This window comes from Mercenaria mercenaria, unplaced genomic scaffold (assembly GCF_021730395.1).
Source record: "Mercenaria mercenaria strain notata unplaced genomic scaffold, MADL_Memer_1 contig_2245, whole genome shotgun sequence".
Lineage (NCBI taxonomy): Eukaryota > Metazoa > Mollusca > Bivalvia > Venerida > Veneridae > Mercenaria > Mercenaria mercenaria.
In genome coordinates, this window is record NW_026460292.1 from 34,884 (window position 1) to 61,664 (window position 26,781).

Consider the following 26,781-nt stretch of genomic DNA (forward strand, 5'->3'; position numbering starts at 1 on the left):
CTGTGTTAGAAAGGTCATGGAAAGAATAGTCCTTAAACACGTCTGCAATCATTTATACTTTAATGACTTAATACAGAAATATCTAGCCGATTTTTACCTAGACTTAGTACAGTTTATCTGTTAATATATATCTACAATCAAATATATAAAGCATTCGACGAAAAACAGTCTACATGTATTGTCTTTTGTGACATCTCGAAGGCGTGTGGCACAAAGGTGTTCTTTTTAAACTTAAACAAACTGGCATTACCATTACTGGTTCTTTCTTGGCTTGGTTTTCACATTACTTTAAAGACAGAAATCAAAAAGTATTTGTTAATACGTCTTATTCTAGTATTAAATACCTAAATGCTGGAGTACCTCAAGGGTCAGTGCTAGGTCCTTTACTTTTTCTTATTTAAGTTAATGATATAGCCGACAACTTATTAAGTGTATCAAGGTTATTTGCAGACGATAGTTCTCTCGCCGTCCTCAAACTGTAATGTAAACATAATTGAAAGTATCCTTAACAATGATATAAAAGCAATAAATGATTGGGCGAAACAGTGGTTGGTTCAGTTTAATCCCACCAAAACGGAAGTTTTTTCTTTTATCACTGATAAAAGAACAACCCTCCTAAGTTAGTATTTAATGACGTACCTTTAGATATTGTTGAAAACCACAAGCATCTTGGCGTAACCTTTAGTCAAGACGGAACTTTGCATACCCACATATCAAATATTGTTAAATCTGCATCGAAAGTATTAGGATCAATGAGAGCATTAAAATTTAAAGTAACCAGAAAATCTCTTCAGCAAATATACATTTCTTATATGAGACCAATACTTGAATATGCATCAGTTGTTTGGGATAGCTGCACACATTATGAACAAGAAACATTTGAAAAATTACAATATGAGGCGGCCAGAATAGTGAGCGGTTTAACTCGCTCAGTTTAAAAAAAAAACAATTTATCCGGTCGGCGTAAAATACAGAAACTGATTTTAATGTATAAAGGAAGGCACGGAACACTACCAATACATGTAACAACAACTTTGTGAATGTAGCACGTCGAACAGAAATATTTTCAAAATCTGTAATACCATCATCAGTTAAGTAATGAAATAAACTAGAACCTTCAATTAGAGAATCATCCACTGTAAGCATCTTTAAAGCAAAACTGAAGGAATTATCTAAGCCTCCCATCGTACCAAAGTATTATCTTATATGAGAAAGAGAATATGCAGTTTATCATGCTCGCTTAAGAAATAAATATAGCATTCTTAACTACGATCTTTACCAGAATCACTTATAAAATAACCTTTTTTGCGAATGTGGATGCGGAGAAGAAAATGCAGAACATTATTCTTTTTTTCTATATGTAAAAGATACTCTGAGGAAAGCCTTCGTTTATTTCAATCAACAAGACAATTCCATCCTTTAAACACAAATATATTACTCTTTGGAAAAGTAAAACTAACTGGAGAAGAAAATAGTATTGCAAACTTTTATTCAACAATCAAATCGCTTTACGTAAGTACAATAAATTTAATAACGTGAACATTTATATAACGTTTGTTATGAACGAAACTGTCTATTTATGTTCTTCTTTGTTTGAAAAAAGTATGGATTTGTAACAAGCATGGTTTTTTGGGGTACGGTCGGGATGCAGAGGCTGCTTCCCTGTTTGATATTTGTCTTTGTTTTTCATGAATCAAAAAAGTAGTAGCTCAATTACAGAAATGTATTCTTTGATATGTTTTCTCTCTTGCTCTCTTGTATTTTTATAATCTTTCTGTTGTTGTTTTTTTCCGTCTCTCAAGTAACTTGCTCACATTTAGTCTGTTTAATATAATATTAGATTTTTTTTTCTATCGGAAGTGCTGTATGCTGATGTTGAAATAATTCGTAGCCCAACCATTTTGCTTTTGTTGTGTGTTAAAAATGCATGTAATATTGTGTGTAATATTGAAACAGAGAGCAAAAAATATGATTAAACTAATAAAACAGAAACAACGGTTCTAGTGAAAGTGTTGAAAAACAACTTAATATCATTCTTGGGGCTACCTGACTACAAATCTTACAGTAACCAGACGCCAAAAAGACAGCCTAGCACATATGTTCCACAAAGAAGACTATGAATGACCAAAGCAATTCGGGAGATACCAAAACAGAAATACTGGGGTTAATAACTACAGGGGTGATAATCGCCTAAAAGAAGTAATGACGACATTGATAGACGACATGTAAAGAGAGTATAATGTATTCATGCGTGGTGTTAAGACTAAAAACTTGCAGCTGGTGCACTGTATATTACATATTAAACTAATTGTATCAAGAATAGATTCAGTGTCAGAATGCTTTTTGCCTAAACGTTATCAAATATTATAATAATTCTTTTTATTTTCTTAAAAGTCTGTCCGAAACATTAACAAAGAACAATACTCTCCAAAAAAAAAAAAAAAAAAGGAATAATATCCAACAGGGAAATACTCGTTCAAAACACGCAGCCTCCCCAAAGACACACACGAACAACCCTCGCAAACAACACAAAAAATGAAACACAAAAGGACAAAACAAACAAATATAGGAACACAGTGGGGCACCGCCTTGGAACGGTCAGTGGCAAAACCACCACTGGGGAGTTTAAACCGGTTTATGGTGCACCTAGCCTCACTCTTACCCCCACCATGTTCCAAAGTCACAAGACAGTGTAAATAAAAGTAATCCCCGCCAGGTGAAACCCTAATATACGTAAAGGCAACAGAAGGTATGTTATGTAAAACACAAAGATACCTTAGTAAATATAATATAAAAATGCAATCCTTAATAACCTAAAACGCGTATACTCAATGCCTTTGCAGAAGACAGAGCAACAAGGAAAACACTCTTAAGGGCCCGACGAAACAGGCCAGAAGACGGAAATCAAAATAGCTCAGTCCCGGTGGGATTTAAGAACTACTAATCATAGAGTCCTCCACCTATTTGTGTATATTTCGCTTACATTTTGAAATATTAAAGTGTTACTTAAATTATTTTTAGATCTGGTCGGAATCTTTCAGACAAAAAAACTGTTAAGGAAGTGCTACCACTTTTGAGGTTTATAAAGTTAGTTTTATTTAATTTTTTACAACTTAATACAGTGAAATTAACAAAATTTGATTGATACCTGAAACTGTCAGTATTATGCCGTTGTTGCTGTACAGTATCAACTTTCTTTTTTTCGTTCTTTTTTCGTTTTTTTTATTAATTAATATATCATTTTATTTTTAACAACATTTACAGAATTAAAACAAGCTTTCTAGGTTTCCATCAATGGGACGATTCCCTTAACATTTTCTCTTTTTAATTAATGAATACATGTGAATATACCTGATTATATAAATGCATACAATATATCACGCATTGTATATACTTGTGAACAATGAATTTCGACCGTTCCGTTCAATTAAAAAACAAACAAACTTAAATTAAACCTCTTTTTGCGACTATAACAGAAACGATGAATGAATGAACGAGCTGATATAATTACTAGAGTATCTTGCATTTATATCCATTTTACAAATCTATTGGCGTACTTCTGTCCGATACATTTTTGTTTTAGATGTAAAAAAGTTTCAAAAATTTTATAATCTTAATTTCAGAATAGATACATAATTGTGAAACTTGCTCGAAATTTGAAACTGCAGAACTCAACAAAATGAGATATCCTTTCCGCAGCATTAACGTACTAAAACGTATTAGCGTCTGATGGCCCTTTCAGGCTTCCGTAGAAACAACATTTATTACACGAAACTTATTTTGAAAATATTTCTGAAATGTCTAGGTCTGCAGCTCTCAAATACGGTTATATCTTACATATGAGGCTTATACTGACACTCTAAGACAACATCAAATATGACATTTTGAGCGATTTGATGAAGTTCCAAAATTATCAATGTACCGTTGGTCCGTTACGGACCCCTGTGGGATTTCTGTTTATCCAGAGCTCAAATATTTTTTCATAAATTAAAAGCTGACGTGCTGTACTAAAGCCCAGGTAATTTCAATTCGTAATAAAGTGCTGAAAATTGGCTCCCCAATAGCAAAAAAAAAAAAAAAAAAATGCGGCTTTCGTTTTCAAGTTTAGCATTTCTACTTTCATTTTATTTACTTCCGGATACAGCTGAAGGTCGAGTGACGTCATTTTATGTGTTGTCAAAAACATACATATGCCTGGCGAGATTGCATAAATATGTGCTGGCCGTCCTAAGGTTATTAGAGAAATCATCTTTTATCTAAAAATCAGTGTTTTTTCGACATTTTTTAACACATCTGTACGAAAACTGATGTTTGAGACTAAAACGGCTAAACGAACATGCATTTTAGGAAATCTGTTTATCCTTTCATCAGTCTTATCGTACTAAAACGTATTAGCGTCTGATGGTCCTTTCACGCTTCCGTAGAAACAACATTTATTACACGAAACTTATTTTGAAAATATTTCTGAAATGTCTAGGTCTGCAGCTCTCAAATACGTTTATATCTTACATCTGAGGCATATACTGACACTCTCAGATAACATCAAAAATGACATTTTGAGCGATTTGATGAAGTTCCAAAATTATCAATGTACTCTTGGTCCGTTACGGACCCCTGTGGGATTTCTGTTTATCCAGAGCTCAAATATTTTTTCATAGATTAAAAGCTGACATGCTGTACTAAAGCCCAGGTAATTTCAATTCGTAATAAAGTGCTGAAAATTGGCTCCCCAATAGCTAAAAAAAAAAAAAAAAAAAAAAAAGAAGTCCACGCGCATACATTTAGACGGGGTGACCCCTGCGCGTGACCCCTGACTATCTACGAATCAAAATGCGGCTTTCGTTTTCAAGTTTAGCATTTCTACTTTCATTTTATTCACTTCCGGAAATAGCTGAAGTTGGAGTGACGTCATTTTATGTGTTGTCAAAAACATACATATGCCTGGCGAGATTGCATAAATATGTGCTGGCCGTCCTAAGGTTATTCGAGAAATCATTTTTTATCTAAAAATCAGTGTATTTTCGACATTTTTTAACACATCTGTACGAAAACTGACGTTAGAGACTAAAATGGCTAAACTAACATGCATTTTAGGAAATCTGTTTATCCTTTCATTAGCCTTAACGTACTAAAACGTATTAGCGTCTGATGGTCCTTTCACGCTTCCGTAGAAACAACATTTATTACACGAAACTTATTTTGAAAATATTTCTGAAATGTCTATGTCTGCAACTCTCAAATTCGTTTATATCTTACATCTGAGGCATATACTGACACTCTCAGACAACATCAAAAATGACATTTTGAGCGATTTGATGAAGTTCCAAAATTATCAATGTACACTTGGTCCGTTACGGACCCCTGTGGGATTTCTGTTTATCCAGAGCTCAAATATTTTTTCATAGATTAAAAGCTGACATGCTGTACTAAAGCCCAGCTAATTTCAATTCGTAATAAAGTGCTGAAAATTGGCTCCCCAATAGCAAAAAAAAAAAAGAAAAGATGTCCACGCGCATACATTTAGACGGGGTGACCCATGCGCGTGACCCCTGACTATCTACGAATCAAAATGCGGCTTTCGTTTTCAAGTTTAGCATTTCTACTTTCATTTTATTTACTTCCGGATATAGCTGAAGGTCGAGTGACGTCATTTTATGTGTTGTCAAAAACATACATATGCCTGGCGAGATTGCATAAATATGTGCTGGCCGTCCTAAGGTTATTAGAGAAATCATTTTTTATCTAAAAATCAGTGTTTTTTCGACATTTTTTACCACATCTGTACGAAAACTGACGTTTGAGACAAAAATGGCTGAACTAAAATGCATTTTAGGAAATCTATATCCTTCCGCAGCCTTAACGTACTAAAACGTATTAGCGTCTGATGGCCCTTTCACGCTTCCGTAGAAACAACATTTATTATACGAAACTTATTTTGAAAATATTTCTGAAATGTCTAGGTCTGCAGCTCTCAAATACGTTTATATCTTACATCTGAGGCATATACTGACACTCTCAGACAACATCAAACATGACATTTTGAGCGATTTGATGAAGTTCCAAAATTATCAATGTACCATTGGTCCGTTACGGACCCCTGTGGGATTTCTGTTTATCCAGAGCTCAAATATTTTTGTCATAGATTAAAAGCTGACATGCTGTACTAAAGCCCAGGTAATTTCAATTCGTAATTAAGTGCTGAAAATAGGCTCCCCAATAGCAAAAAAAAAAAAAAGAAAAAGAAAAGAAGTCCACGCGCATGCATTTAGACGGGGTGACCCCTGCGCGTGACCCCTGACTATCTACAAATCAAAACGCGGCTTTCGTTTTCAAGTTTAGCATTTCTACTTTCATTTTATTTACTTCCGGAAATAGCTGAAGGTCGAGTGACGTCATTTTATGTGTTGTCAAGAACATATATATACCTGGCGATATTGCATAAATATGTGCTGGCCGTCCTAATGTTATTAGAGAAATCATTTTTTACCTAAAAATCAGTGTCTTTTCGACATTTTTTAACACATCTGTACGAAAACTGACGTTTGAGACAAAAATGGCTAAACTAAAATGCGTTTTAGGAAATCTGTATATTAGAGAAATCATTTTTTTATCTAAAAATCAGTGTGTTTTCGACATTTTTTAACACATCTGTACGAAAACTGACGTTTGAGACAAAAATGGCTAATCTAAAATGCATTTTAGGAAATCTGTATATCCTTTCCGCAGCCTTAACGTACTAAAACGTATTAGCGTCTGATGGACCTTTCACGGTTCCGTAGAAACAACATTTATTACACGAAACTTATTTTGAAAATATTTCTGAAATGTCTAGGTCTGCAGCTCTCAAATACGGTTATATCTTACATCTGAGGCATATACTGAAACTCTCAGACAACATCAAAAATTACATTTTGAGCGATTTGTTGAAGTTCCAAAATTATCAATGTACCGTTGGTCCGTTACGGACCCCTGTGGGATTTCTATTTATCCAGAGCTCAACTATTTTTTCATAGATTAAAAGCTGACATGCTGTACTAAAGCCCAGGTAATTTCAATTCATAATAAAGTGCTTAAAATTTGCTCCCCAATAGCAAAAAATGAAAAAAAAGAAGTCCACGCGCATACATTTAGACGAGGTGACCCCTGCGCGTGACCCCTGACTATCTACGCATCAAAATGCGGCTTTCGTTTTCAAGTTTAGCATTTCTACTTTCATTTTATTTTTTCCGGAAATAGCTGAAGGTCGAGTGACGTCATTTTATGTGTTGTCAAAAACATACATATGCCTGGCGAGATTGCATAAATATGTGCTGGCCGTCCTCAGGTTATTAGAGAAATCATTTTTTATCTAAAAATCAGTGTTTTTTCGACATTTTTTAACACATCTGTACGAAAATTGACGTTTGAGACAAAAATGGCTAAACTAAAATGCATTTTAGGAAATCTGTATATTCTTTCTGCAGCCTTAACGTACTAAAACGTATTAGCGTCTGATGGCCCTTTCGCGCTTCCGTAGAAACAACATTTTTTACCCGAAACTTATTTTCAAAAATATTTCTGAAATGTCTAGGTCTGCAGCTCTCAAATACGGTTATATGTTATATCTGAGGCATATACTTGTACTGTCATTGGTACTGATGTACTGATAAAGTACACTGTGTATAAACTGACCCTACAGGAGGGATACGTATAATAACTGGAGCCTGGTTTTAAATACATTTATTTCTAAAGCTCACTACAGTATCTAATTTCTACTATCATAGAGACATGCCTATTAACTAGAGTAGGCGGAGCCTATGTGTGGTCTGCATGATGCCATAACACTGATTGGCAGTTGATTATATTCACTACATCCCTCGTGTCTTTTAGATATTGGACCTATATCAATAATTCTAGATAGTTATGTTCTTTAGTATCATTATTATATAAACACGTACATAGATAGTATATTAAAGGTTTCGGGATGCACAAAGTTAATTGTTCACATAGATTTTCTCAGGATAAAGTCTCACACATTTATCAGAATTTGATTAACAGTTCTGTTTAACCTTTTCTCCCCACAGACACATGTGAAAGTCATAAAATGTTTCTCCGCACAAACTCAAATGTCAAGCAAATATAAAATCATGAATCAATTTCAATTAAAACCACATAAAACAAGTTCACACGTCAATTTATTCTGTATACAAGCAGTTTACTGTTGTTCTAACCCGATGCCAAAAGTTCATTAATTAGTTTAAATGGCTTTTAAATCAGCATCGTTTCAGGGCTGTCATTCCTTTAATTCATATCTGATTAAACTTTGAAGCCAGACTAAACACTTATTTACAGTTTTGACAAGAATGTGCCAACAAATCTGATAGCAAATTGATACACCAAATTGTGGCTTAATTATTTTATAGACTCATGAGTGCCATTTACATTTCTTTGTTTTAGTTCCAAAATGAATTTGTAGAAATATTTAATTAACTGCCTTAGATTGTTATGCACATTCTGTTTACAATAAAATGCAATTTCTTCATGTATTTTGCACGTGTTATTATGACGTGCACACTAAAAGCTTAAACTCATGGCTTTATCTCGTAATGCATTTACAGGAATAAACACAATTGTATTCCAAATGATCAGGCATTATTATGGCCTGCACTTTTAAATCCATACTAGAATCACTGCACTTTTTTTTTTATTTAATCACCAACGAATTTAAAATGTGATGCATCTCTGGTAATGTTCTTCCCGTTGTGTCTAGCAGTTATCATTGACCCTTTTCGAGACACGACTATTCCCGGAACTGGATTGAATGGAGTATCCAGTTTGTTATTTATCGTCTGTTTGATTAAGACACGATCACCCGGTTTTAATGTGCATGTCCTTGATTTCCGGCGTATGTCTGCATAGCGTTTATTTTTATCTTTAAGATTTTTGTCTCTCTGCCTAATGTACAAGTCATTGTTTTTGATTTGGAAATTAGGCAGTCGCATTTTCACTTTTCTTCTAAACATGATTTCTGCCGGGCTCAAACCTGTAGATGGGTGTGGGGTACTCCTATAATTCATCAGAAATGTGTTCAATTCTCGTCTGTGATTTTTTCCTGAGGCTCGCGCAGTTTTAATCGCTTTTTGTAACGGTTTCATAAATGATTCAGCAATAGCATTTCCCATGGGATGACAGGGAGCTATTTTTCTGTGCTTAAATCCCATTTGTTCAGCAAAATCTGCAAAAGCTTGGCTCTGGAAGGGTGGACCGTTGTCCGTCCTCACAACACTCGGAATTCCGAACATACTAAACACTGTCTCTAGGCGCGGGATTACAGTTTGTGCTGTAATATTTGTTAGTTGTTCAACAATGGGGTATCTGCTGTAGTCGTCTTTAACTACCATATAGTACTCTCCTGAAGGAAATTTTCCACAGAAATCCACAGATATTTCGTCGAACGGTTTCGCCGGTAACTCGCTTGACTTTATTGGATCTGGTGTAGACGCTGAGGATGCGGCCATACACGGAATGCACTTTTTGCACATGTTATCTACCATAGTATCCATATATGGAAAGTAAACGCTGTCTCTTAAGAACAGGAGACATTTCAAACGTCCCATATGTCCTTCATGTGATAAGTTCACAGTGTTTTGCTGTAATTCTGTCGGAATACACAAACTTGTCCCTCGTAGTAACACCGGACCATTTTCTGAGTGTACTACGGTAATCTCATCTCTAAGTTTCTCGTAACACTTAAACTCATTTTCGTCACTGCATTTCTGATTATACCATTTACCTGTCCGAACTGCATTTATAACACATTGCAAAATGCAATCATTCTTTGTAGCTTCGGCGATGTCTGACAGGCGTAGCGGTATTGACAGGTCAGTATCAGTCATAAATCGAACGTAGTTCTCTGATATGCTACTGGTCGCGTGCGGCTGACTGGGATGCCGTGATAAATAATCTGACACATTTTTGCTTCCTGCTCGCCATTTAACCTTGAAATTGTATGTGACTAGTTTTAATCTCCACTTTTCTAACCTTGCAGACTGAAACTGTTTTGTTTTGTTAAATATTGACTCTAGTGCGCGATGATCTGTAATTAACGTAAACGGTTTACCGTACAGATACAGATGAAAATGTAAAGTGCCGAAAACACAAGCAAGGGCTTCTCGTTCTGTCTGACTGTATCTTTGCTCGACTTCACTTAGCGCACGACTTGCATATGAGATAATTTTGTTCCTTTGTATCAGAATCGCGGATAATCCCACAGGGGATCCATCAACCCAGAGTTCTGTATCATCACGATTCGGATCAAAGTACGCTATCACATGGTCACTTACAAGAGCACTCTTGAGCTCCTGGAACGCGCTCTCCTGATCATTTCCCCACTCAAAATTCTGGTTTTTACGTGTGAATCTCCTGAGGGGCTCTTTTTTTGTGCTGTAGTCCTCAATAAATCGTGATACATAGTTCGTCATTTCAAGGAAACTGGCCACTTCTGCAGAATGTTTTGGACGATCAACATTTTGTATTGCCTCCACCTTTGACGGGTCGGGTGATATTCCATTTTCCGAAAATATGAAGCCATAGAATTTGACAGACGTTTTCCCAAACTCACATTTTGCTCTGTTTAAGGTGACATTTCGTTCCTTTATTCTTTGTAAAACCGATTCCAGATTTTTGTCATGTTCTTCACGTGTTTGCCCAGAAGTCAGAAATGTTCATAGTTCCATCTAAACCTTCTAGCATTTGCCTGATTTCATTCTGAAACACTTACGGTGCCGACAACACTTCAAAATTTAATCGCTTGAAACGCCAAATTCCGACATGCGTTGCAAATGACGTCAGATTTCGGGATTCTTCGTCGAGTTCTAACTGATGGAAACCTTTATTTAAGTCTAACTTTGAGAACACGTTTGAACCGTTTAGGCTAATTATTATGTCATCTATTTTAGGTGTCATGTGACGTGTTCTTTTTATCGCTTCATTTGCTTTTCTCATGTCGACACAGATCCTAATTTCGTCCGGATTGTTCGCTTTTGGAGCAACTACAGTAGGTGATATCCATGGAGTAGGTCCCTCTACACGTTCAATTACGTCCATTTCCTCCAGATGTTTTAACTCATTTTCCACTTTTTCCCGAACTTGAAATGGTAGACGGCGATGTGGTTGTGTTACAGGAACCACACTTTCGTCCACATGCAATTTAATTTTTCGATCTTTCAGTTTGCCCAAACCAGTGAAAACCGATTTATACTTGTCACACAGTCTGGAGTATTGGTCATCCTTGTCAACTGAATTTATCAGCGGTATTATTTACAATGATACAGCGGTGTCATAGCTTATGATCGAGTCAGTGTTACCTTCAATAACGTAGAATTCTGCTGTAGAATACTTTTTCTCTGTCTCAATCGTGCATGTAAATTGTCCTTTTATGGGAAGAGCTTTGCTTTGTCCAAATGCATAAGCTTTTGTGTGTGACGGCTTCAGTTTCGGATACGGTTGCATTTTTCTTAGCATTTTTTCACTTACAATGTTTATTGTTGACCCTGTATCTACAAGCGCATTTACATTGATTCCATTGACCTTTACAGTCACGTGCGGCAATCTCCGAATGTTATTCACACGTACACTAATTCCAAAAGTACCCTCGTTATCTAAACTATCCTGATTTTCCTCTTGTTCACTTTCATGTATTTCTCGCAAATGATGTTTATTTTGTTTTCTTTTACGACACACAGAAATCAGATGATTTTTCTTGTGACAATAAAAGCATTCCATGCCAAAAGCGGGACATTTACCCTTATGTGGAAAGTTGCCACCACAGTTTGTACACTTAGTGTTTTGTCTTGATGACTGATTTTGATTTTTATGTACTGTTGGTCTTGGGTTTCTTGCGAACTTTGGTGTACGTTTTGATTTTACTCTATCAACAGAAGCTGTTTGTCCATTTGTTTGTACTTTCTTTCCGATTTCTGTAGCTTGTGACTCTGATATTTCTAATGTTCTTGCAAACTTTTGTAAGTCATTCAATGAATAATCATCTGCGTAGTTCATTTGATCTACATCCTTGAATCAACTGAGATTTTACTTCCTTTTTGGAATCGCTAAATTCGCAAAATTTTGCTTTTGTTTTTAGTCTAGTCACAAACTGATCTGTTGTTTCACAGTGTTATTGCACCATATTCCTGAATTCATATGTCTCGAACTCTCTGTTTGATTTTGGATTGAAATATCCATTCAGCTTTTGTTTTAACGCGTCATAATCGAGTTCTTCACCATTTGTAGCAAGTGATTCCGCGATATCATTAATTTCATCGCCACCATAATGTAAAAGTAACGCTTTCCTTCGTTTTTTACTTTCAATATTTAATCCAATAAATAAGTTCTCTAATTTGGATACATATTCTTTCTACCTAACACCAAGATTCTTCTCTCCAGACACTCGAAACTGCGGAAATTCCGGTAACGAAACAGACATTTTGTGTGTTTGTGTGTGTTTATCCAAAATCACATAATTCAAGAAAATATTTAATTTATCCTCGTCGCCAAATGTACTGTCATTGGTACTGATGTACTGATAAAGTACACTGTGTATAAACTGACCCTACAGGAGGGATACGTATAATAACTGGAGCCTGGTTTTTAATACATTTATTTCTAAAGCTCACTACAGTATCTAATTTCTACTATCAGAGAAACATGCCTATTAACTAGAGTAGGCCGAGCCTATGTGGGGTCTGCATGATGCCATAACACTGATTGGCAGTTGATTATATTCACTACAATACTGACACTCTCAGACAACATCAAAAATAACATTTTGAGCGATTTGATGAAGTTCCAAAATTATCAATGTACCCTTGGTCCGTTACGGACCCCTGTGGGATTTCTGTTTATCCAGAGCTCAAATATTTTTTCATAGATTAAAAGCTGACATGCTGTACTAAAGCCCAGGTAATTTCAATTCGTAATAAAGTGCTGAAAAATTGGCTCCCCAATAGCAAAAAGAAAAAAAAAAGTCTACGCGCATACATTTAGACGGGGTGACCCCTGCGCGTGAGCCCTGACTATCTACGAATCAAACTGAGGCTTTCGTTTTCAAGTGAAGCATTTCTACTTTCATTTTATTTACTTCCGGAAATAGCTGAAGGTCGAGTGACGTCATTTGTTGTGTTGTCAAAAACATACATATGCCTGGCGAGATTGCATAAATATGTGCTGGCCGTCCTAAGGTTATTAGAGAAATCATTTTTTATCTAAAAACCAGTGTTTTTTCGACACTTTTTAACACATCTGTACGAAAACTGACGTTTGAGACAAAAACGGCTAAACTAAAATGCATTTTAGGAAATCTGTATATTAGAGAAATCATTTTTTATCTAAAAATCAGTGTTTTTTCGACATTTTTTAACACATCTGTACGAAAACTGACGTTTGAGACAAAAATGGCTAAACTAAAATGCATTTTAGGAAATCTGTATATCCTTTCCGCAGCCTTAACGTATTAAAACGTATTAGCGTCTAATGGCCCTTTCACGCTTCCGTAGAAACAACATTTATTACAAGAAACTTATTTTGAAAATATTTCTGAAATGTCTAGGTCTGCAGCGCTCAAATACGGTTATATCTTACATCTGAGGCATATACTGACACACTCAAACAACATCAAATATGACATTTTGAGCGATTTGATGAAGTTCCAAAATTATCAATGTACACTTGGTCCGTTACGGACCCCTGTGGAATTTCTGTTTATCAAGAGCTCAAATATTTTTTCAGAGATTAAAAGCTGACATGCTGTACTAAAGCCCAGGTAATTTCAATTCGTAATAAAGTGCTGAAAATTGGCTCCCCAATAGCAAAAAAAAAAAAAAAAAAAAGAAAGAAGTCCACGCGCATACATTTAGACGGGGTGACCCCTGCGCGTGACCCCTGACTATCTACGAATCAAAATGCGGCTTTCGTTTTCAAGTTTAGCATTTCTACTTTCATTTTATTTACTTCCGGATATAGCTGAAGGTGGAGTGACGTCATTTTATGTGTTGTCAAAAACATACATATGCTTGGCGAGATTGCATAAATATGTGCTGGCCGTCCTAAGGTTATTAGAGAAATCATTTTTATTCTAAAAAGCAGTGTTTTTTCGCCATTTTTTAACACATCTGTACGAAAACTGACGTTTGAGACAAAAATGGCTAAACTAAAATGCATTCTAGGAATTCTGTATATCTTTTCCGCAGCCTTAACGTGCTAAAACGTATTAGCGTCTGATGGACCTTTCACGCTTCCGTAGAAACAACATTTATTACACGAAACTTTTTTTGAAAATATTTCTGAAATGTCTAGGTCTGCAGCTCTCAAATACGGTTATATCTTACATCTGAGGCATATACTGACACTCTCAGACAACATCAAAAATTATATTTTGAGCGATTTGATGAAGTTCCAAAATTATCAATGTACCCTTGGTCCGTTACGGACCCCTGTGGAATTTCTGTTTATCCAGAGCTCAAATGTTTTTTTCATAGATTAAAAGCTGACGTGCTGTACTAAAGCCCAGGTAATTTCAATTCGTAATAAAGTGCTGAAAATTGGCTCCCCAATAGCAAAAAAAAAAAAAAAGTCCACGCGCATACATTTAGACGGGGTGATATAAATATGTGCTGGCCGTCCTAAGGATATAAGATCACACCATGCAAACAAGGTGATAAACTCCTTTGCATTTGCAGTAATGTGTATCAAAGGTTTCTCTCCCTTGCACCGATACTATTAGTTGGGATAGAAAATTCGCTTACTTCAAGAAAACTGATACATAAGGCTCTTTCCAATGTTAGAAATAAATTGTAAATGTTTTTTCAGCAATTACAGTATTAAGTCACTATAATCTAAAATGTATGCTAAATTATAGTATATAGAGGTACAAAGGTAGTCTTTGGTTAGTGTATCAAAAAGCAACATTATTATGGGAAAAATTGTGTATGATAATAGGAAAAAAATTACAACGTTATTATAAAAATGCCCTTTTATGTTAGTTGTCCTCTCCACATAATACTGAAAGACCGACCCATATTTTATTAAATTTATTCATTGACTTTGATTGCTTTGCTTGAAACTTTTCAATGTTTAAAAGCAGTGAAATCTGTTTTATAAAGACCTGAATATTTGGATCAGAAAAAATCAGTTTGCTTTTATAAATATGTCGTTATCATTTTATTAAAGGCAGTTTTGGTAATTCTATTTTCGTAAGATTTTCACCAATCTGATTCTATATTATTATGTTTTCTTCTTATCGAATTTTAACACTTTGCAAAAACAGTTGTATTGTGTTGCAGTCCCAGAAAAAATGAACTAAGCTTTCTGGCTGTTGCTTACAGAACGAACATAAATCATCTGGTTTAAGTCCCGTTGTTAAATAAATAAGTTGTCCCAAGAATTCTGTGGTTGCTTCTGAATTGAAACCACTGGAGTTTTGAGTCCTTAATTATTTTAAATGGCAATTTATAAATATTTTTCCGATAAAATTATTATTCAAGTTCAGGTCTACAATCCATTTTGTTTTTGATGTTAGTGCTATTTCATTATTTATATTGTATTATATATATTACGACAATCTTTTACACTACTATTTATTAGCCTTAACAATAATGGTTGTATTAGGTTAGTGTCTTTAATTGCTAGGTGTGTAAAATGCAATCTGTCTAGCTCGGCTCTCAGTGAATTTAGTATATTCTGATATTAAAGGAAATTGGTTTGAATATCATATATTTATATAAGATTCTCATATGTGTAGAAGTTACCATTCCTATTCTCAGGTCACTTACAAATAACATTCCTGTATTAAAGTAATATCTGTAACAGAAACTGTTCCCCCTATTTTAAATTTATTGTTGTACCTTATTGACATGGAGAAAAATTCTTGCAACTTTTTAGGATCCTTCTTATTTGAAAGAAGAATTAAACCACTAAATGCATCTTTCCAAAAAAAAAAAAAAAAAAAAAATTGTCTACTGTGTTCAGCCTCTGCATTATATAATATTGTACAATAAGGTATAATCGGGCAAATGTCTTTAACCAATGTAAAATATTTCGTATTCTTCTTTTGATATCTTCTTAACCAAGATATTTTCAATGAATTCATAATCTTTTCAACATTAATCATTCTTAAACCACCTTTACTGTAATCTTGTGTAATGTTAAAAATATTTCTGGTTCACCGTTCCATTCAAACTTGTAAAAAAGGTTTTGTATTTGTTAAATGGTGTTTAAATTTGGATTTGGAAGACTTACAGCTAGCTAAATGATTGATCTTTGATTACGCCAGAGTTTTTATCACTACTATTTTTCCAATCGGTATAATAATTCTTTTTGCCTATTGTGTCAACAGGATTTTAATTCCTTCAGTTTTATTTCTACAATTTAATTTAAATTGGTAGTAAACGTAACATCTAATAGTTTAAAATTATTACTTTCCTACTTGATACCTATTATTAAGTCTGGACATATTACTATTTTTCATGGAACCAATCCAAAATGACTTTGTTTATCAATATTCATGTTTAGCCCAGAAATAATTGACTAAAATTTTAAAACTTTCATTCAGTTTCTCAATGATTTTTTTCTGAACCATCTAATACCAATGTTGAATCATCTGCATATTGTGAAACTAAAGATTCTGTATCTTTTACTTTAATATCACTTATTTATTTGTTCTGTTTGATAAGTTTAGACCGTATTTCTGCACATATTAAAAGATATTAGGAGACAAAGTGTCACCTTGACGACAACCTCGATGTATGATAAACAAGTCAGAGAGGTGACCTTTAAAAATAACACATGATTAAATATCTTTATAAAAATAATTTTATCCATTTGATGAAGTTTTCCCCAATGTTGAAATACTTTACACATGAATGACAAAGAATCAAAAGCTGTTGCGAAATCTATTAGCTTAAGCATTCCCGGAAGCTGATATTTATTATTATATTATGTCATATATAAGCCTGATATTATCCCCTATAAACCGGCCTGGTAGAATGCCGCTTTAGTCTTCGTTGATTAATTTAAGTAACACTGTTTTAAGACGAGATGCAATGGATTCAGAAACTATTTTGTAAGAAACCTTTTAAAGTGATATTGGGCGCCAATTTTTAAGAAACAATTTGTCTTTGTCTCCTTTTGGCATGCAAGTTATCGTATCTTCTTTTTGTGTAACAGACAATTCCCCTGCATTAAAGGCTTGATTAACAGACCTTACTAGAAAATATCCAGTATCTATCCAGAAGAACTTATAGAATGCAACAGTAAAGCCACTGCTACCTTGTGAGGAGAAGTTTGACATTTTCTTTAAACTAGCAAGCATTTCTTCAGTTGTAAGTTCACCTTCAATATTTAATCTTTCATTTTCTGATAGTTTATATCTATTATTATTGACTATAATGGAATTCAAATTAACTTCACTGCTTTCTCTGTTGAGTATAGAGTCTTATAATGAATTTAAGTTTCATTTATTATTTCCTTCTGATTGTTTAATAGTTCCCCTGTGCTAGAATATAATTGAATCATCATTTTTGAGGTAAAATTTCTATTTTCTAGATTACAAAATTAATTGGAAGGTTTTCTCCTTCAAAAACCCACTTAGCTTTTGATCGAATAAGTTTTCCTTCTAGTTTTCTATTTCTTATTTCTCTTAACTCATTATTGTTAGTTTCCAGTAATACAATATCTATGTGATTTTGTAATTCAATATTTTCTATTTCTTTGATGAGCTCTTCCTGTCTGTAAACTTCTTGTTTCTTTTTCTACGTAACATATGCAATAGTTTTACTCCTAATCTCCATCAACAATGTTTCGAAAAAAGTTAGTCACTTATATCTAAAAATATATCTTTATTTTCAATATTTTGGGCGGTAAATTAATATCCTGATTTTCTGAAGCATATTATATTTAACTTGCTTAATCAACTGTTAAATTCTATTTACATATATCGTGTCTTTTAACAAACAATTATTGAATTTCCAGTATGATTTGCCTTTTTGGAATACCTATTTCTACGGTCAAGGTAATCATAGAATGATCTGTTCTATAACCTGGAATAGTAGATGAATTGTCTATGTCTTTGAACAGAGAACTAGAAATTAAGCAAATGTCCAGTCTGGCCTGTTTAACAGGATTTTTTCAACCAAGTGTATCTTTTATCTTCAATATGTTCTTCACGCCAACAGTCAACTAAGTCTGCTTCTGAACTTATTTGATGTACAACTTCTCTAGCATTTGGATTATTTATATTCACATAATTGTAGTAATCCATTTCCGGATTAAAACTAAATTAAAGTCGCCCACAAGAATGCAGGCATTTTTTTGTTTTAAAAGCTTATCTTTTATGCTATGATAAAATTGTGGGTTGTCCCTATTTGGCCCATATAAGCAAAATATCGTAAGATCTTTATTTTATATGCTTGCTTGTAATATTATTATGTTCCCTTGACCATCTATTTCGATATTTTTAAATTTATACTCAAAGTTATTTTCTAAAAGGATGGCTACTCCTCTCGAATGGCTGTTAAAATTGCTAAAGTAACACTCGTATCCCGATTGACTCCTTATAAATTTAGTTTCTTTATCAGTAAAATAAGTATCCTGTTTTGTTCTGTTTTAATATTTATTAAGTATTCCCAAGTTTGCCATGTGACGATTATCCACGTGTTGGATTTTTTTGCTTTATTAATACATGCTTTACTTAGATTTTATCTACTTAGATTTAGTTGTTATAAGTAACAAAATGTAATTTCTAGTCAATCAAAGTATCTTCTGCTATGTTGCTTCCCCTTGTCAACTATATAGCTATATGAATAATCATTGTACACTTACAATAGCCTCATGGGACATCCATGGGTTTGACCATGAAAAATTAGATAGTTTCAATTACATTTTTGTTATTTTTGTTTTATGTGAAGCAATGCGTCTTGATGACTCCTCAGTTCCAATCTCTAATTACAATATTATACATTCGCCCGCAAGAAAGGCAAAGAAAACGAAGACGAACTTCAGGCGGAATAATTGTGTACACGAAACGCACATTTAAAGCGAGAATATCAAAAATTTCCACAGGTAAAGATATTATCATTATTAAACTAGAAAGTCATTTTTTAACTTTGACAAAGATTAATTTCTAATAAGTGATTGTATACATATGACCATTAAATAATGCTAATGTAAATGAAAAATTACGGAACCTTTTAAGACGTAAAGTGGAACAATGTAGTTAATACGGTAATGTGATCCTTATGCGAGACCTAAATAGTAAATAGAGTTTCAAACCTACAAGATTTTGTACAACTTTGTCGAATTTTGTTTCGAATCATACAAGATAATACTAAACGGTACTGGGGATTCATTGGACAGTGTACATATTTTTGTCCCTCGGGACGTAGTTGTGTAGATTATTTTGCTGTTTCTACTAGTATTTTATATGAGGTTACATTTTTCTATGTTTTCCCACCAAATGAATTATCTGATCATTCAGTTATCTGGATGGGCATAAAATGCAAGATCAACAGGAATGTCAATAAGAAATTATCAAAATATGACATCAAACAGTTACCAGGTAAATTTATTTGGAATGAATTAAGTAAAGCACAATACTTATATGCACTGCAGAATGACGAGTCTTTAAGTTTACTAAATGACTTTTTTTATATTTATATATCATGATACAACAGTAGAAAATGTAACTGACAAGCTATATAATGTGATATTAATGGCAGCAAACCAGTGTATTAATTTTAAACATTATTCAAAGAAAGCTCGATGAACTAAAGCAAAGAAAAGGTGGTTTGACCATGAGTGTCCCATAATGCGTAGAGAAAAGAGGATTAGGCAAGCGTATGCTTTAATTCCCAAATGATATTGATATAAGGACTAGTTTCCATAATTTAAAAACGCAATACTAAAAAGTGCTAAGTCACAAGAAAACTAGATTTATAAAAAGTAACGTTACTCAACTAAACACCCTTCATGAAACAAATCCAAAACAGTTTTGGAAAGTATTGGATACACTTGAAGAAAGGAAAAATGATACAAACCCATATAGATGATTGGACAAGCTACTTCAAGGAATTATATAAAGATGATTCTTCAGCAGACATTTATATAAGTAACTTAGAAAGTAATAGCATCACAAACGAAATTTTAGACTTTCCATTTACTTGTTAAGAAATTAAAGATAATATTGCGCAATACAGTCGACAAAATATAAGCAGCCAGGAAATGACCTCATTTTAAATGAACTATTCAGAAGTGGTAAAGATGCGCTGGTATTACCGATAGTTTGCCAATTTAATAAAATACTAAGTAGTGGTCAGTTTTAAAGTCAGTGGAATCATTCTTTCATAACCAGTATTTATAAATCAGGTGATATAAATGAATGTGAAAAGTACAGAGGCATTAGTTTAAATAGCTGTGTTTTATTAAACAATACACATTATCACTACAAAGAAGACTGACTTTCTTGAGAGCAACAAGTTGCTATCACATTCACAGGCTCGTTTTAGACCTGGTTACCGAACAACAGATCATATTTACACAATTAAAACAATTCTAAATAAATACCTCCATAAACATAAAAATACTGTTTTTACTGCATTCATTGACTTCTGTAAAGCATTTTACTCTGTTGGAGACCAGGCCTACGCTAAAAAATGCAAAATATTGGCACTGGCGGTAACTTTTACCGTTTAATAAAACAAACACATGTTCTTTAATACAAGATTTGCCATAAAGAAGGGATCAAACATTGGTCCAGCATGTGAAATGAAGGAAAATGTTAGACAGGGGGACAGTCTGAGTCATACACTCTTTAACATTTATGTCAACGAAATAGATGGTATTTCCGGCAGCCTGACTGTAAACCGGTTACTATTAATGATATAAAAATCAATCATCTCATGTATGCTAATGATCTGCTAATACTTTCAGAAAAAAGCTCTGGGTTGCCAAAATGCCTCAATAATTTAGAAACATTCTGTGCTCGTTGGAAACTGGATATAAATATCTCTAAGTCGAAGATCATGTTAATGAGTAAGGGAAAACTTAACAAACAAAAGATTCTCTTTCATATTGGAAACCAACATCTTGAAATAGTAGATAAATACAAATATCTATGAAAGAGCCTCCAACAAAATTACTAACATGGGGATGAGAGTCCCGTGTTTGTGTGCTTTAAACCTGGCACGCTAAAGAGCCGGGAAAGCTTCTGAAATTGGATCGTCTTCTGTATCTTGAGCTATCCACCTATTAGTATTAATAACGGTCTTCTGCAGGAGTCGCCTATATGGGTTACCGGTGGCGACTATAAATAGACACGCACACGCACGCGTTCACGCGCACGTGCGCACGCACTCGAGCACACACACACGCACATTGAACGTATATAATGTATTGGAAACTTAAATAAATACTTTTTTCAGAAACAGAAGGTCCAATTATAAAATAAATTTACACAACTATTTCTTTAGTGGCAATTTACGAAGCTTGTGGAAATTATTATGGGTGTGGTCACTTGAACCCTTATTTATGTAGTTGAAAAAGGGTTATTTTTTGATATTGTCATATTACATTATACCCCAAATATCTTATCCAACTTAATCCTTGCTCACCCATTTTAACACACAAATACACAGTATCTGCTTGCTTTAATTAAGTAGAAACTTTGAACTTTTTATGCAAGCAACTAAACTCAGGTAAGATATATAAGGCCATCATGGCCTTCTTGTTTGATGCTTGTGTTTACACATGAGACTTGCTGAGCAATTTTGTACTCCAAGAGATGGTTTAGCTGCTGACCATTTCAAAGCAATCTATGTGGTTTTCCTGTTGATATTTGAAGATGTCCACATTTTCATGTTTGAATTTAGCTTTCCTGATGTCCGTGTTTTTTCTTCTTCACCGAATTGGTGTCTTGTTTCTTTATTATAGACTGGTCATTTTAACGTTTAGCTTGAACTGATTCCAACATAATTTTTGGCATTGAATGAATAGTATGTAAGGAGATAAAAAAAAAGACAAAATATAATGGCACATTATTTAGATATTGCATCTGTAATCCTGAAGTAGTATCTAATAGATGCTGTGGTCATTAATAAAGACTATATGCTGTACTGTTCTACTACTAATATGCTATAGCTAAAATGTTTATTTTGAATATCAGAAAAGGTTATATTTCATGATTTCTAGCAATTATTTTTAGACTATGTTTAGTTTTTGTTTTTTCACCATCTTTTTCAAAAAAGCGTCTGATTGTCAAATTTAGTATATGGGTGTCAACATTAATTTAAACACATTTATTTCGTAATGTACATATATGTCTGACAACTGACAAGACTACATACAATAAGAAAAGGACTGGAATGATAGAATTAACTAAAATAATTCCTCTCCTTAAAGATGAACTACATACAAAATTCAGAACAATGGTGTTAAAATGCAAAACATATAAAATTTCTAACCTAATTGATACATATTTCTTAAAAAAAAATTCCCGGAAATTGAAAATTAAAAGAGGTTAAACACCTAACACTCGTTTCTAAAAGTCAAAAACAAGAACAAAAACACGGAGGATTCATAAACAAAAACAAATCAATGTTACTACAGATGGTTGGGGTACTCAATCACATCAACATTCTAACCATAACAGTCCACTAAAAGGTATTGAAATCATAGACATTTTTTTCTTTTGTTTATTTTCTCTTTTTTTCCATCTTCCTTGTCTTTTTAATAGTTCACATACATATTTATAAATATGTGCTTCCTTTCTTCCTATCTATATAGTTGGTACTTTTGCACCTTTTCATACTTCCATCTTCTCAAACATGTTTGTGTAAAAATTGTCAGATAACAAATGTTTATATAAAATTCAGTGCTTTTCAGGAACGTTTATGTACGCCCTTTTTCTGTACAACAAATAATGTCAAGTCAATATGTTATTATGTGAGCAAACTTTCTTGTGATTGAAGATGTAAAATAAGCAGCATAGGCCTGATTCTATATATCGTATTCATTAAAGTCTTAACAACGTCTAAAAAGACAAAACACTGTTTTTTACTTATCACTTATTAAGTGTTTTACAGCTTAAAGGAGTCCGGTGGCATATATTTTGAACAATTTGCATTTGCGAAAAGGACTCCCGTGCTTGTGAAATAAAATAAGGTTTTTCCTCGTTTTATGGTGAACTTTTCTAAATAGTCACATATGACTGTGCATGGAACTAATTTTGTAACTTTTTTACTGTTTACTGTTTAAAGAGATGATTATACTGAAACTACTATTCTTTAACCAAATATCTGTCATGGTTTACATAATACGCTGTGATCTAGGCATTTTATTTGCGATACAAAACGTTGTCTTGCCCTTACTTGCATTACATTCCTGTCATACTACAAATATAAATGTATCAAAAGTTCCGTGAGACATGGCAATAGTCTAAATAAATCATATTAACTTCTTTAGAAACATGTTTTTCGCCGGAGTTTATTATACCTAGTTTATTTGAGCTGTGAGGCTCCTATGCCCTACGCTTCAAGGTATTGGGCACGGTAAAATGCGCTACGAGGTATCCGTTACGGATTGACACCGTGCTTGTGTAATTTTCTTATAAAGCTGTGTATAAATAAAATATGTCATTAGGATAACATGTTGAAGTATATGTTTTGATATCTATATTATTCATTCAAGTGTTTGTATAAATCTATGTATGTATGCAGTTTGAAAAAAACGGGACTACTCCAACAAGGTCCTGAACAAAAATTGATAAGGACAAAGCGACAACAGAAAAAGACGAAATAAAAGGCCGGTGAAAATATCGTATTTTCGCGGGAGAAAATAAAATTACATAACAAAAACATTACGTTGGCAGAAATTTTTCTATCTTAATATGTATTCAGTTATGGCTATTATTCATCTTTTGAAATGACAGATTAACATCAAAAACACACGCGCGCACAAAAACACACATACACGCGCACGCGCGCATGCATGCACGCGCGCACGGATTGAGAGAAAACATTTAATCAAACCGTGTCAAGTTTCATTATAAACCTCAGTACTTACATTTTTTTTATTCAAGGGTAGCATATTTCATAACATTAACGGCGTATTTTACGCCTATGTAACTTCACTGATCATATCAATCATTGTACATATTTATATATACATGTAACGCACTATATCATGTATATCATTTCAATGTTTAAGAACCTTTGCCAACAATTTATAATGCTGTAATTTCAGTGCAGTATTGATATTTTTAAAGACTTAAAACATGGTTAAATGTGGCAAATGTCCAGAAGGTATTTAAAAAGACAAAATATACTAAACAAACAAAGTGATCAATATATTTGACAGACCGATAAGCAACTATTCACAATAACATGACAAATACTGTAATATTAACATTCCGAAATACGTATAATGAAGTCAGTGCGCATATCAACAAAATGCATTGATAATATATAAGCAGTCTAACAGTCTGTTTAAAATTATAATTTATTTCTTTTCAAATGAAGCACAAATAAAGGGTATGTGCACATTTTTGTTATAAAGAGTAGTTACTCTAAGTACTTTTTGCTTGCCATTTTATCATGGAATACGAATGTGAATTTGGCAATGCAATATGAATTCGAACATAGTTTTTTTTCTCTCAAAATATCAATTAAATTTAATTGCCATTTTGAATCTGTAATACTTATTAAGGATTGTTTATACATATTAAAAGTTTATTTGTTTTGGGTTATCTTTAACGGTGTTTTTCAACAGTATAGTCATGTTACGGTGGGCAGTTCTCCGCAAATAATGGCAAACATTCCCGCATTCTTGATTGTCAGAGATGGAAGACGAATGACTTCAGAATCAAATCGTCAGGGAAAACATATGCCCCGCCCTGGAATGGAACTCTCGACCCCGATATCCGTAGAGGAGCGTTCTCCCTACTGAGCTAAGCGGACGGGCTTCTGTATTGTATTATGTACATGTAAAATTCATCGAGTTATAGGTTTATCATACTCACCTTTAGAAAACAAACATGCATTTCGCTGTTTTTTTCTTTTAATTGCTATATAATAATATTGTATGTATCTTTTATTAGTATATATTCTTACCTGAACATAGAGGCTAAATTTGAGTTTACGTAAGCCGCGTGTCAACTTATCTGTGAAATCTCCTCTAGACTCGATGATAAACCTGTTGTTTTTGTTATGCCTATCTGTAGCTGAATTCAATTTCACAATGAAGACACAAAGGAAAATAAATGGCTTTAAATAACTCATCCTGGTCAGATTCCTTTACACACAATAAAAAAGTAACAATAATTGAATATAACGTCTGAATGCTATGATAGACAGTTGTAGATAAATAAGTTAAGTAACCTAAGAGCATTGCATTTTAACAACGGAACAAATCGATATTCGTTTATTTTTAATGATTTGTCACATAATGTAAATCACTGTAAGGAATATGTTCTTTAATATCCTTAAACAAGGGTCTTAACATGATTTGAATTCTGTTGATTTTAAGGGTTATCTCTGTATTGACCAGAGTAACACGAGCTTTTCACCTTTTTGAAAGTTTTACTTCCTATGGAAGTGTAAGATCTGTAACTTAAAAAGTTTGATGTTTATGAAAAGTAAAAACAAAAGAAAACTAACTTTGATATTTACAGTTGTGGTAAGTTATGTATAAATATGTTTTTATTAACAGATCCCTGATCTGTCGTATTTGACCGTATTACGGCATACGTGAGATCTATTACAGTGTTATTATGAAGATAAAATGAAAGTAAATTACACCACAAAACAACAATTATTTCCGGTTTCAGAGTTTAATGTAGTCATTGTCGATGAAACAAAAAGCATTCTGACATTCCAACGTTTCGGCTACATGCCTTCTTCAGTGAATAACAATTATAAACAACGGACACAATATGTTAAGAATTAATGAAGTCTATCTTGGACATCGCATGGGAACGGTTTACGCGTATATAACATTTTATTTTCGTTAATGAAATAAATTAAGCCACAATCAACATTCAAATTCATCTGGCACTATTATGAATGTTACATCATATTTTCATTATTTTCTTTATTCAATGGATTTCTTACTTTTAATTCTGCTTCATCTAAAGAGCTTACAGTAGATTTGTTCCACATCCGCAGACTTGTAAATGTCCTTATTCGCTGTTATTTCTTGACATATTTTCTATTTATTATGTTTTAGCATCCGTATCTATTTGGAAATTCATTTCACGATCATGCAATAGCAATTTATCTTTCACCTGTTACTTCATTACAGCTTCCACAGCTTGTAACCAGAACTAATCATCTGAATCTGACAGGTTTTCAGAAACAGAATGTACCTTTTTCACACAGTTCTGAAATGATTCCTGCCATCGCATGAATCGCTTTTCTTACACCAATCCGGATATTTATCCTTCAATGGCTCATGGTCATAACTACAGTATGTGTAAGCTTTGGGAAGGTGCTTTGGTTTAGTTCCATACTTCTTAACAGACCTGCTTGGTCTAGTCTCAACTCTGTGTACTGGTGTAGTTTCGTTTTCTCTAATTTCTTTCACATGCTTGTTGGACTGCTCATATGCTCTACAAACTTGAATACATTTATCCATCTCAAGTTTCCCCTCTCTTGGTAAAAGTTCTTGCAACTTACCAGTGCCAAAATCCAATCTTGTCACGTATTATTCTATCCTTTTCAGTTAAATTACATGACTCAACACGTTTGCGAAGTTATGTTA

The 26,781-nt window shown here is 33.6% G+C and overlaps 1 protein-coding gene across 1 annotated transcript in view; it reads right to left on the bottom strand.

The window, feature by feature from the left end:
• The window catches only part of LOC128552293 (uncharacterized), a 57,319-nt gene extending 31,983 nt beyond the window's left edge, over positions 1-25,336 (bottom strand). Inside the window, exon 1 of the mRNA XM_053533325.1 lies at positions 25,134-25,336. Within this exon, the coding sequence (XP_053389300.1) occupies positions 25,134-25,301 (168 nt within the window). The 5' untranslated portion in view covers positions 25,302-25,336. The remainder of the gene's footprint in view (positions 1-25,133) is intronic.
• Between the last annotated feature and the right edge of the window lie 1,445 nt (positions 25,337-26,781).